Source organism: Amphiura filiformis, chromosome 5 (assembly GCF_039555335.1).
Source record: "Amphiura filiformis chromosome 5, Afil_fr2py, whole genome shotgun sequence".
Lineage (NCBI taxonomy): Eukaryota > Metazoa > Echinodermata > Ophiuroidea > Amphilepidida > Amphiuridae > Amphiura > Amphiura filiformis.
The window spans coordinates 67,367,227-67,381,412 of record NC_092632.1 but is presented as its reverse complement, the minus strand read 5'-3'; the positions used below and the strand labels follow the sequence as shown (position 1 = coordinate 67,381,412).

The 14,186-nt window shown below is 37.5% G+C and overlaps 1 protein-coding gene across 2 annotated transcripts; it reads left to right on the top strand.

The window, feature by feature from the left end:
* The first annotated feature begins 219 nt into the window (after positions 1 to 219).
* Positions 220 to 11,261, top strand: LOC140153588 (monocarboxylate transporter 12-like). 2 transcript variants are annotated; one of them, XM_072176369.1, is made up of 4 exons: positions 220 to 737; positions 6,660 to 6,800; positions 8,290 to 9,087; positions 10,234 to 11,261. In XM_072176369.1, exons 1-4 carry the CDS (start codon positions 512 to 514, stop codon positions 10,404 to 10,406), a joined length of 1,338 nt encoding a protein of 445 aa, XP_072032470.1. In that variant the 5' UTR covers positions 220 to 511; the 3' UTR covers positions 10,407 to 11,261. The 2 variants fall into 2 exon arrangements, with proteins under 2 accessions (XP_072032470.1, XP_072032469.1); XM_072176368.1 differs by lacking the exon at positions 220 to 737 and adding an exon at positions 4,346 to 4,769.
* The last annotated feature ends 2,925 nt before the right edge of the window (positions 11,262 to 14,186 follow it).

The window sequence follows — 14,186 nt, the reverse complement described above, 5'->3', positions numbered from 1 at the left end:
CAACTGCAATGCATGTACCTCATGTGTTTATCAATGGGAAGTAAATTGTGTGCATAGGTTTGGTATCAGACTCTACAGCGCTGTATTTCTTGTGTTATATAACTAACCACCGTGAACCATTAATCATGTTAGTACCCACCATGCCCACAGTTAGTGTGGTTAGTGGTTAACATCATGACATATTAAGATCACATATATGTGATTATTTTATGCATTAACTATAATGTGCATAGGTACAACCACGCAAAAGGTAGCTATAGTTGAATTATCATAATCATTGTCAAGGACATTCCCGGCTTTTATGAACACACGCGTCATGGTCAATATATGGGAATATTTCCAGGGATTATTTATCATTTATTTAATAAATAACATCTACCAGTGCCACTGTACTATTAATAATGAAAGCTAATGAAGAGACAACAACAATGTAAATGAAGTGCTGAGTGCAGAATCTAAGCATTTCAAAATTTGTTCGTGTTGGACAGGACTGAAAAAAATCTATACAACCATGGATAGCAAGATGAAAGCCATGGAAACAAAGATGGCACCTGATGTCTTAGAGACTGGCTGGGCATGGGTTGTTCTAGCGGGATGTTTTCTATGTAGGCTTCTGACCGACGGAATGATCTCCTCGCTTGGTGTCTTTATCATAGCATGGCGGGAATATTTTCCCGGTTCTCTGATGCAGTTAACATGGATTACGTCCCTTCTTGCTGGAGTTACATACATTGTTGGTAAGATAGATATCCGTTAACTAAACCATAGGTATTTGAGTTACATACATTGTTGGTAAGATAGATACCCGTTAACTAAACCATAGGTATTTGAGAAATCAAATACCTATGACTTGAGAATCTGTGCTATGACTAAACACAGTGGTTAGTACCCGGGTTAGTAATCATTTACGATTACAGTGGCTATGCTCCAAATTGAGACTACATCACAGGGGCGTAGCTTTCTTGGTCAGGAGCGGGGAGGCAAATTAAAAATTCCGGGGGCTAAAACAAAAAAAATATACATTATACCGGGGTTCTTTTTACAGAGACTGTAATGTAAAGTCTTTGAGCTTCCAAAAAAGGCTTTATTGTGGCAATAAAAATGTATTAAACACGATTTTTTGTCCACGATCGGGGTGAAAAGGGTTTTATATTAGGACAATGTGAGCGAGTAGCCGGCACCGTTTTTTTGTTTTTTTTGTATTATACATTATTTTGACCCATGATCGGGGTGGATTTTAGTGGAAAACGGGCACCTCTTTTCCTTTGTCTTCCCGGTTTTCTTTCATTTTTTTTCAGAAGGCACTCTGCCCCTGTCCTTCTACTGCTACATCGTGCAACTTGAGCAGCACAAACAGTTTAAAAAATTGAATCCCGGTAAAAAATAGAGTGTATGTAATAAACCAACCGGAAATGTCAGCCATGTTGGGGGACAGTTGAAAACACTTTCAGTGATCCCAGCGCAAGTGTAAAAAAAATTAAAATTGTTTATTAATTGCTTAAAAGTGAAGGATAAGTCATTCAAATTGTCATTTTATATTTTTGAAATGAAAAATTTGTCAACAAAAAAAGCAACAAAAAACGAAGAAAAAGCAGTATTGTCAAAGTTGAAGCCCCATTCAAATTAATAGCTAATTTATATAATTAATAGCTAATTTATATACTGTCAGTATTATATGAATTATAGATTCATGTACTAAAATGTCTTACTTTGTCTTAAATACACGGCTTTCGGCTGAAACACTAGCAGGCTATGTTAGCACATCTGTGACAATGACAAAGGTACCATAATCTGAATTTTGATGATTGATATTTACGATCGTCCGGATAAGCAAATCACTGAATGACACGAGGGACAGGCCTTTAGTTCGATTCCCGACAACAATTCATACCTATCGCCTGTTTTTATATTAATATCATGCTGATTCAAGTGCCCCGTGGAACCTTACGGAGGCCAGAATTTTATTTAAATGGGGATGACCCGGGGATGACTCTGTCAAGAGTAGTCTATTGAGTGACGTCGTATTGCTTACTCTCTATACGAATCGACACTTGAATTGCCTCTGACAATATCGCAATTACACGATACGCATGATGAGTGTACTGTTAATCATTTGTGACACCCTGTTTTTTGAAGAGCTTATTTCCAAACCGTGTTTAGTCCACAACCACAAGTTTCTCATTTACTTGTGTGATACCATCACAATTTATACTTTGACAAGTTTGACATTAGCAACAATGAGTTGTACCATCAACAAGCCATCATTTACCACAACAATGCTGGTTAACAATATGCAGACTATTGTTCTCATTTGGGAATCAAAGGCCTCGCACAGTATTGTTACTGTGCGTCCCGTGCGCCCATCCACTGTTTGCTTTGTAATGGTGCATCCAACTCAAATTATAATACCTATAGCATCACAACCCATAGCAATATCGCACAGGTAAATCAGACACATGTGTTTGTAGACTTAACACGATTTGGAAATAAGTTCTTCATATATACTGTAGATTCATTCATTTGGTGGGTAACATGTACTTGTTTAGCTTATACGTTACAGTGTGATCTGCGAAAGACAATTATTATTGTCTTGTGACTGTTGTTTTAAATCCTGATTTAAATCTACTAGCACTACTATACTATGACAATTATATAAATTACCTGATTTGTCTACTTATACTTGGCATGCATGTGATTTGTCCAGAATATTTATTACCGGCAATATTATAACATTTGCTGAGGAGGACGCCCTCACTGATTTTTTAAAATTCATTTTTTACACGATGATATTGTACTTTATTAAACCAATATACCCTGCAAAAATCAAGACTCTAGGTGTTGTAGTTTTGTCAGAATCCGAGATTTTGAATAAAACGACGGAACCGGCGTTTTATTATTACGATGGAATTATTAGTCGAACGCATACACGATGTTCATAACACACAGTACGTACACGACGTGCGGGACGGTGATCTAAACAACAAAGGGTCGTACCATAACATGACCGAAGGAGTGGTACGTATTGGCGACATATGCGCTGGTAGTAAATTCCAATTTTCTTTGCTTTGCCGTAGTTGTTCGGCTCAAAAATAAAAGGGGATATGTCCGACAGTAAAAACTAACATTTTATGGCAAGAAATGCTAACCTATTTTGTATGAAAATGTTATAATATGGCTTTAACATGCATTTTAACTTTTGCGCATTGAGGTAGACTGGCCCCCAGTCTCGGTTCGGTTCCATCTCTGGATAATGTAACAATAAATAATTACGTAATGCCCTATGAAAAAAAAAGCCAACTCCCCCCCCCTTATTTTCTTCAATGCCAAAAACCCATTCCTCTTCATCCACAAATCGACGCCACTAATTACACCCACCACAGTCAACCATGCAGCAATATAGAAATATACTCGTATTATAAGTGAACGCGAAAGTCCATTGAGCGCTGATTCCGAGACTGGTCCAATCTGTTAGAGATCTCACTTCCAAATATTCGTTCAACGAAGCACGGTGATTCCGATGTCAATTACGAAAGCCCCGCCCCAGTTTCAATTCAAATATGGTAGCACAAAGCTATGCCGCGGGATGTGACGCAAGATCGGATGGGACACTTGTCAACAACTGAGAGGTATTGAGCTCAAGTGGCACGCGTCTGATAGACCCATGGTACGCGCAATAATAAAAGGCAACCACTCGACTCGGACTTAGGCCTATTGTCCATATTGCGTACATTATCGCGTGCGGTTTGCAAATGTTTGCACATTATTTAGCTAGGGAAGCCTTTTCAAATATCCCCGCGCTGCCAAGCTGCGTTGATTGGTCGGATACAATATCGTTGTTTAGTCGCTTACACAAACGTTAATGTAGTGAAAACATGGACGTGGTATATAGAAAGATTGCGTGACTCCAAATCCGTAAAAGTGAACTTCCAGCAGTTTGTGGGAGCTGGAAGTCAAATTGCCTACAGACTGGGAGGGTCCGTGTATTGGGTTGATTTTTAATGCTATGTAATCTACATTACCAGTCGTTCTCCACGGACCCGAGGGAGGGTCTAGCATTGAGGCAGAGCTAACAAGTAACGTACTTAACACCGTTTCAAGACTCTCTCATTGCTGTTATGCCGAAGGCGGACGCCGAATTGATTGTTCTATAATTTAATATAGAATGTCAAATGTCAAAATTTGAAAATTTGTTTAACATTAATAATATACATCATGGCAGCAGACTGCTGTCATGACGTATATGCCAGATATATGTGCTCATGTAATACTATACATTAACTATTAAGTGCATAGTTCCAACCATGGAAAGGGCAGAGTTGAATCATCATGATAATTGGCAGGGACATTCCCGGCTGGCTGTTATGAACTCAGGCGTCATGGTCAATACATGGATTATTTGTTATTTATTTATCTGAATTTTTTTAAAGATCGCAACATTAATGAAGAGACAGCATGTAAATGAAGTGCTGAATGCAGAATCTAAAGCAGTTCAAAATCGTTATGTACGTGTTGGCAGGACTGAAAAATCAATTCAACCATGGATAGCAAGATGAAAGCCATGGAAACAAAGATGGCACCTGGGGCTCATGTCTTAGAGACTGGGTGGGCATGGGTTGTTCTAGCGGGATGTTTTCTATGTAGGCTTCTGACCGACGGAATGATCTCCTCGCTTGGTGTCTTTATCATAGCATGGCAGGAATATTTTCCCGGTTCTCTGATGCAGTTAACATGGATTACGTCCCTTCTTGGTGGAATCACATACATTGTTGGTAAGAGATATTCAATCCGGACCCTACGGCGAAAATCAATGCTAAAAATTGGTATTGTCCAGGTCTAGAATTTAAAATTATATGTTTTGTTAGAAGAATTAATAAATGATCACATCAAACAAAAGTACAACCGTGTACGACTTGCGGTTCTCGGTTTCCGGCCAAGTGATTAGCTGAGTTTGTATTAGTGCAGTGAAAAACGCAGCGGTGTTTTACAAGCTTTTACAGATAGATGCGGCGCGCCGAAACGCTAGCGTCAATTTCTTATAATCGATGTGTTCTTTGTAACAGCAGCGCCCGTAAGATGTTGAACAGTACTGTAGCCTTAAGACGTATATTCTGACATTTGATCAATGCTGGGTGTATTATTATGGCCATGTTTCACAAGTTGGGACCTCCAAAAGGCTGGAGGCGTGACATTTTTCTTGAAAAATGAAATGGTAATGATATTTTCAAAATGAAGATGAATACTTACACCTTTCATATTAGTCTTGTTTTAAAGCTTAGGTCTTTAACCAAAACCAGTATTTTCCATTGATGTTAATTAATTTTATGATAAATCAAGCTTGCACTTGCAGGGTGGCGGATTGACGGACACGGATTAGCTATTTCAGATTTACTGACTCGCTCACTTGTTAATAATAATATTGATCTCCAATGAACTTTTCGACACTTTTTTACCTTTTTGCAACAATCGTATCAAACTGTTGCCAATCTTGATGGTCACACGATGTCATGTTGGTGATGTCAATTTTTGCAAACATGAAAAGATCATGTAAAATATGAAACAACTTACATTGTTAAAATATCTACAGTATTTTGCTTGTTAAAGTAGTAAATAGCGCTCAGCTGTGTTCGATTTTCACCTAACTAACGAGTAATTTCACAAGAGCGAAATGAAAATTATTAGGGCCTTGCCAAACACCCCCCCATGTGCATCTTTGATATGGCCGGTCCAACCCCCAGTAAGGTGCTCAGCTTTCTCTGGGCAGGGCAGTCACTGGAGATGTGATGTGTTTCGTCATAGATCATGGTTTCATGCATGGAAACATATGAATTGTTTATCAAATGCTGTAGTAGCTGTGTCAGCCTTGGGGTAGCAAAGAATACTGATTGTTAAATTGATTAGGTGGTTAGTGAGAGTCCGGAGTCAAGTTAACGACCGTTTTTGCATCCTATATTATCTGTAACCTTCTGTATGTCTCTCTGTGTATAGTTTGATCAGTGTAATCGGCGGGCCTTATAACATCACGGATTGATATCAATATATTTTCTTTAGAGAATTATCTTGTAAGCTCTTGTAACAACTCGTCAGAAGTATCACGAATTATTAATTCAAGTCCTATACTTTGCCTACTTTATTTAACACAAACAATATAGATATAGATCAGACAGGTCAACTAATCACTCTTAATGTGGGTCTATTTTTCGGCGTAGTGGTAAAAGCTTAACAGTTCCAGCCGATTACGAGCTGATCCAAGTAATAGGCTATCTATCTCTCTTTCGGTTTCTGTCTATGTCTGCGTATAGCCTATACCTGTATGTTTGTCTTTTTGTTATATCGAATTCTTCTTCCTTCGGCTGTTCCAACGGTTGCAATAGAGGCCCTGCATGAAATTATTGATTGGCTCCAAACAAAGGATTTGAACCGGTGTCCTTCACCGTAGCTAGTCCATTCAATCAAATGTTGTCATCAACCTATTTGATCGTAGTGCAGGGTTATGTGTGTGAGACGAACTGTCACGGTAGATTGCAATCATGCTTTTGTTGAATGCATTTGAGTAGTCCGCCATATTTACGGGATGATACGTCACATGCAAGGCCTCTATAGTATTTGGTACTTTACTAATACATAATTGATTAAACATGATGTGTTTTATTTCTTGATAGGTCCGTTAGGCAGTGCTCTATGCAAGAAATTCGACATCAGACAAGTAGTGATGGGAGGAGCAATCGTTACCAGTGCCTCGTTTATGGCAGCATCGATGGCTTCTAGTGTCTGGCATCTCTATATAACATTTACCTTGGCAGGTAATGCAATTTTCCCACAGAGTTCCAGAAAATTCAGTAATTATAGAGGTATTCGGAAGTATAGCCTGCTTCAGAATTCCAGCATGAAATGAATACTGGGAAATCCGTGATTTAAAAAACAAAACAAAAAACAATTCCGACAAAATGAGATTATTGGTCAAAAAGGAGGAAATCCAATACTTGACGTTGTGAGAAATAATTCTACGATTTCCAAAGTTAAGGTGGTACTACACCCCTTGATAAAGTTGCGACTAATAACACACTAATAACACACTGGTAACCAAAGTTGTGTGTATTATAGTGGCAAAGAATCCAGTTACTACTCTGGAATCTCAAAGACTCAAGACAAGCGGTACGTTATTAATGATAAGAAAAGAGCTAGAGGTACCGCTAGAATGTACCTCATTTCTTAACATATAATGACCCACCCAGCAAACACAAAACGATTTCGACATCATTCGCAAAAGGTTGTCAGAAAACGTTTAAATGTCGGGTTATATAAAGGGTATATTAAGAGCTATTAAGGGTGTGACACGTTTTCATAACATTAAAAAACATTTTATGATAATCTACTGCCCAGCCAACACAAAATGTTTTACAGAAAACGTTTAAATGTCGGGTTATATAAAGGGTATAAAAACGTTTTAATAACATTCCAAAAACATTTTTGAAAACTTGATATAAAACATTCTAAACAGAATGTTATCTTGGGGTTGAAAAAATGTTTTGCGAAAAATGTTTGACCAAAATATTTTCAATAACGTTTTAAAAATGTTTCCATGACCTTTATATAACCCGACATTTAAATGTTATTAAAACGTTTTGAAAATAACATCTTAAGAACATTTCTGTGTTTGCTGGGTGCAAATATTTTAAAATTATGTTATTTAAGTGTTGACAAAATATTAGGCAAAATATGTTTGCAAAAATAGTTTACAATAGCATTTTGAAAGCATTAAAAAAATACTGTTGTAGTGTGTTTTCATACAAAACGTTTTAAACGTTTTCATGACCTTTATATAACCCGACATTTATGGAATGATGTGGGCATGGTGGGCCGTAGTGGTCAGCGACAACCTGTGAAGTGCGCTAAGGCTTGTTGATCAACGTCTGTGCGTTGTGCCTGACTAATATGTCGGAACAAATCGTAGTCTCCTATGCAGCCAGTTTGGTTACGCTCCCTCCACAAGTGAGTTTTTTTCTGGTTGACAAGATTCAATTTTACACAATTTGAACTTTTCCCCAGATGACTGAAAGTATACACAATGTTATTGAAAAATATCAAACTTTATTGATTAAAACAATGGGGTCCCTGATATAAACATATCTGTTTTGTTTTTATGTCTTTTGGTAAAACTCTTTCCATCATGTCCATTGTCATGTCATTGTATGTTTACAAGTTAAAAATATCTGTCTGCACGGTCACATGTTAATTGTTTGCATTTTTTCCAACCCCTTTTCGTCAAACTTTGACATCATCTCTTTTCAGGTGTAGGACTGGGATTAAGCTACCAACCTTCCTTTGTAATATTAACCTGCTATTTTGATCGAAGACTTGCCCGAGCGAACGGATTTGTATCGGCTGGGTCTGCTATTGGAATGTTTTCCCTCCCACCACTCCTACAGACATTGATAACCACTTACAGTTGGCAAGGGGCTATCCTTATTCTAGCTGGACTAGAGGCCAATATAGGTGTATGTGCCGCGCTGTACAGACCAACAAATTTGGAAATTGTGAGGAAGACCAGTATCAAAAATAAACCAATTAGCACTCAACCCAGAGCCGGGTGTATCAATAAGATCATTGCAACCATTTTAGAAATTTGGGACTTTCATCTTCTGAAGAGTTTCTTCTTCATCCTTATCTTAATTTCATATTGTTTATATGGCGTGTACATAATAGCTTTTCACTATTTGTCAGCAAGAGCTGTGGAAGCAGGTATATCAGATCTTAATGCAGCGTACCTAGTCTCAGCCATCGGAATCGGTTCTTTGGTATCCAGAGTTACCCACGGCTACATTATAGATCATCGCATCCTGTCTGCCTGTGGACTAACATCATTGTCCTATCTTTTATGTAGCATAGCCTGTGCCGTTACCCCATTATCGGACTCATATGCATTCTTAATGACTGTCGGTATCGTCATCGGCGTATCTGCCGGAGTTTATCATTCTACTGTACCTATTATAGCAAAAGATTCCGTAGGAGTTGATCATGTTTCCGGTGCCGTAGGCTGGATACTCCTTGCGATAGGAGGTGGAGTTATGCTTGGATCATATTCGACAGGTAGGGGCTAAAACATTCAGTTGTCTAAAGTTCGCATATCAAAAATCATAAAAAATCATACAAATTGAACACATGCATTTTATAGAGAACAAGTTTTGATAGCAATAGACGAATATTCAAAGGTCTTTGGAAAAATGGAACACTTTTGTCTGATGCTCATCAGGATGAATGTCGCTTTTGCTTTTGCTGAATAGTGATTTCGGAACTTGCCCATATCGTCATGATCGTCACAATTTATTGTTAACTTGAATTTAAGGGCAACGAAATTCGTCTTTCAAATTGTGTGTCATGAACTCTTCATCATTGCAAAAAGACCAACCTCACTTTCGCATGTTGCATGAAGAGATTTTTAAAAGAAATTCTTGTTTTGATCCAATTCCAAATTCCGATTTCTAATGACATATTTAATAATTTTAAGGTAAGAATTTTGAGTTTTAAGGTGTACGTGCGATTTGGCGTGTGTTGGAAAACAATGAGACACTCCATTCTTGTAAAAAAAACATAAAACGACATCTACCCTTGTCGTATAGTAATACCATAACACATTACGTGCGGACGGTTGAAGCAAGAATGTTTTTTTAAAGTACAGAATGTAATGAATAGTCGGTATAATATTTTCCTAGCATCGAAACAAGTCAGGTATCCATTTTCTTCCTAGTGTAAAAGACGTTGGGAAAAATTGGTCAGCATTTTCTTTCCCATGTTGATTTTTTTAGACCAGGAGCCTGTCATCTGAATTTTCTCCGTCATTTACGTTATTTAAGGGTCTCTGTATCTAAATAATATATTGAAAAGTCATATTGTTTGCTTTTAGTTTATTATTGAACCATAGCAATACAAACATTTTCTGAGGCACTTAACAGTTTCCTTTAAAAAGTCATTGTAAAAACCCGGTAACGTAAATGACTTTCCCATGAAGATTACAGGAAAACTTCTGATCCCCTGCTTCCACATTTTAGGACAAAGTACCTACAATATTTACAACTTTTCATGAAAAAAAAATCGAGACTTTCGGTATTTCTAGAAACAAAACCCACCTACTTCGTTGTTGTATTATGAGCAGTTTTGACTTTTATCCATCGTTATTTTGGAAAGAAAGTTTTTTTCACTCTCATGAAAATGTAAAGTTTGTGTTTTTCTTTGCAGGTGTTCTATTTGATGCCACCGGTAGCTACAGTTTCCCGTTCTACTTGGCGGCTGGCTGCTTCATGATGTGTTCTCTATTAATTGCTGCTCTACCTATAACGAATTATTTGAGACGACGACAACGACGAACATTTTCAGATGTCCATATGAAACCGTTATCAACTGTGGCCTAGCTGACTGTGTATATTATTTATGTTTGTTACCTAGCCGGGTAACCGGCTAGGTCTAGAGATGCTATCGGATCCTTCTTCTGCATCTCCTGCCACATATTACATAGCACAATGACGTCACTTGCACATATGAATAGGCTATAGCCATTGTCTATGGGATGTACACAGAATTGGGGTCAAAAGTCATTAAGGGGTTATTTCCGGTCAAAATCTTAATTAGTATTTAAAAATGTTGTGAGTGGACCTTTCTGTCTCAAGTTATATGCAAATTCAATTAGCATAAAAAATATCAACCATTGTCCAAAGTATATCGACCTTAGTACCAAATTGTGGCAAATTTCACAAGGAAGACTTAAGTTGTGTTAGTTTTGTGATTGGACCTTTTTGTCTCAAGTTATATGCAAATGAGATAATTAGCATAAAAAATGAAATGTCAAACATTGTCAAAAGTATATCGACCTTAGTACCAAAATGTGGTAAGTTTCACAAGGAAGACCGAATGTGTGTTAGTTTTGTGATTGGACCTTTCTGTTTAAAGTTATATTGAAATTAGCTAATTAGCATAAAAATATCAACCATTGTCCAAAGTATATCGACCTTAGTACCAAAATGTGGCAAATTTCACAAGGAAGACTGTAAGTGGTGTTAGTTTTGTTATTGGACCTTTCTGTCTCAAGTTATATTCAAATTAGCTAATTAGCATAAAAAATGTCAAACATTGTCCAAAGTATATCGACCTTAGTATCAAAATGTGGCAAATTTCACAAGAAAGAATGTAAGTGGTGTTAGTTTTGTCATATGTCAAACATTTGTACCAAAATGTGGTACGTTTCACAAGGAAGACTGAATGTGTGTTAATTTTATGACATGATGCAGTCATGTCTACAGTAGAATTCATCTCGACCTTTGCAGGACTTAAACCCCATTAAAAGCTATTAAACCAAGATAACACTCATTGAAACAGCTCAACTGATTAAATCGGATCTTCTCTGGTTGTGCACATGTGTCTATTTTATATGTGCGGTATCGCTATAAGGTGCTATAATACAGCTTCAGTTGGGTAACTGATTATAAAGGAAACGCAAGGAAACAATGGTATGTGGACCTTTGTTCACGAAATGAGACAATGGCCTGCTTTTTGTTAACCATCATTCTTGAAAATGAGCAACATAATGATTGTTGACTTAACACGGTTTGGAAATAATTTCTTCATATTTTTGGTGTTATCTGCCGTTTACATATCCTTCCTAAAACACAAAAGTGCGACTATTTCCAAACACTTAAATTAGCTAAAAATTTAGGACATGTTACAAAACTATATTTTCTAGAATTTCATAGAATAGTTTAAATGTAGCTTCTACCGTTTTTTTGTGGCATCCTTCAGAACGGAACGGTCCGTTACCAATATAGCTCAATATTTTCGGTCAAATCTCCATTCAATTAACACGGGGAGTTGGCTAGCTATGAGCTAGCTATGATTTGCCCTCACTCATATTCTACGAAAGTGCGACTATTTCTGAACATCTAACCTAGCTGTAATTTTAGGTCATGTTAGAGAAATATATTTGCTAGAAATATTGGCCGGTTATTTTTCACACAGTGATGTTAACTAGGCAAATGCAATATACTTCTAACATACACTATTTGTAAAGGTCGCGCGTCAATGGTGAGAGCACTGTGTATTGTGTATAGGAAAACGGACAGTAACTGCAGTATGATTGGACCTTTCTGTTTAAAGTTATATTGAAATTAGCTAATTAGCATAAAAAATGTCAAACATTGTCCAAAGTATATCGACCTTGGTACCAAAATGTGGTAAGTTTCACAAGGAAGACTATACGTGGTGTTAGTTTTGTGATTGGACATTTCTGTCTCAAGTTATATTCAAATTAGCTAATTAGCATAAAAAATGTCAAACATTGTCCAAAGTATATCGACCTTGGTACCAAAATGTGGTAAGTTTCACAAGGAAGACTGTACGTGGTGTTAGTTTTGTGATTGGACCTTTCTGTCTCAAGTTATATTCAAATTAGCTAATTAGCATAAAAAATGTCAAACATTGTCCGAAGTATATCGACCTTGGTACCAAAATGTGGTAAGTTTCACAAGGAAGACTGTAAGCATGGTAAGTGGTGTTAGTTTTATGATTGGACCTTTCTGTCTCAAGTTATATGCAAATTCAATTAGCATAAAAAATATCAACCATTGTCCAAAGTATATCGACCTTTATAGTACCAAAATGTGGCAAATTTCACAAGGAAGACTGAAAGTGGTATTAGTTTCGTGAGTGGACCTTTCTGTCTCAAGTTATATGCAAATGAGATAATTAGCATAAAAAATGAAATGTCAAACATTGTCCCAAGTAGGGGTTATGTTTTAGGTATTTATTTACGTAATAAAATAGCTCTTGGTAGTATCTTGGCTATTATTCTGTGGTCCTAACTTATTTTTGTTATCTTGGTGTGTGGGGGAGTGAGAAGAACAATAAAATAGCAATTCGGTACGGTATTGAATATATCGCAATAGTATTATGTCACCTGTTCAGTAATCATTTTCGTTTGAGTGGTCGCTCCCATTTACTCAGCTACGCGGAGTGCGGGCTCTCCCGCTAGCAGTGCCGCCGACAAGGGGGGGGGGTTAAGGATTTGTTACCCCTGGGCCCGGGGTTCTAGGGGGCCCTTAAAAATAAAGAAAACATACCTTAATGAGCCCATAAAAGCAAAGAAAAAGACCTCAGGGTGCCCGTAATAAGGGGTCCGGGTGTTCAGTTACCCCCGGGCCCGTAATGACTCTCGGCGGCAATCATCAGCATCATCAGTTGGAAATAAGTGGATGACCTGACACTTTACTAAAATATCATCCAAAAACACTCAACGGGGACGAAGGGTACTACTTTCTTCGGCATATCTACGACCAAATACTAACGGCGCCACACGTCAGCTCCAACCGGGCGCAGCCGTCGAGTTGCAGGAATTGGCCAGTTAATTTGAGAAAGTGCTATGTCTTAGCACGAAACTGTCATTGAGGTACGTAACATCATTATTTTGGATTTGCTTACAAGAATCTTTGAATTATACCTTAAAAGTACTTGCAAAAGTGTTATTTTTGTGATTTCAGCAATTTTTAATTTTCACAATATTATCGCTCCGTGAATATTCAAATTTATGACAAAATCAGAATTTTCCTAAAAATGGGGTCAAAATTGCCAGTTATGTGAATCTTTAGAAGGCCGTGTCTCCGCAACGGATTGTCCGATTCAGGCAATTCAAAAAGTTTTAAAAATCATTTTGCAGGAGGAACAATCCTGAACAACACCAGGGGTATAGGTTTGAAATTTTCACGTGGTCACCATACTAATATACTGGGAAGAATTCACTGACACGTTGAGCTTGAACCCCACTAAGTGTCAAGACATTATAACAGCTGTCTAATACTGATAGCATAACACTTCAATTCATCAACTATCTACTGCTGATAGCACACTACTTCATCCACTCTCTACTGCTGATAGCACACTACTTTATCAATTGAATATATGAATACAAAACCCACCCAAGTCCATACTGGCCAAATTGAGTTATGCATGCACACTACTTCATCCACTCTCTACTGCTGATAGCACACTACTTCACCAACTATATCTACTGCTGATAGCACACTACTTTATCAATTATCTACTGCTGATCCACTACAATATATACTGCTGATAGCACACTACTTGATCAACATACTGCTGATAGCGCACTACTTCATCAACTATCCACTGCTGATAGCACACTACTT

Coding starts and splice junctions, on each gene's coding strand:
- LOC140153588 (XM_072176368.1), top strand. CDS start 4,538: ATGGATAGCAAGATGAAAGCCATGGAAACAAAGATGGCACCTGGGGCT. Junction 4,770..6,659: donor TGGAATCACATACATTGTTG/GTAAGAGATATT, acceptor ATTTCTTGATAG/GTCCGTTAGGCAGTGCTCTA. Junction 6,801..8,289: donor TATAACATTTACCTTGGCAG/GTAATGCAATTT, acceptor ATCTCTTTTCAG/GTGTAGGACTGGGATTAAGC.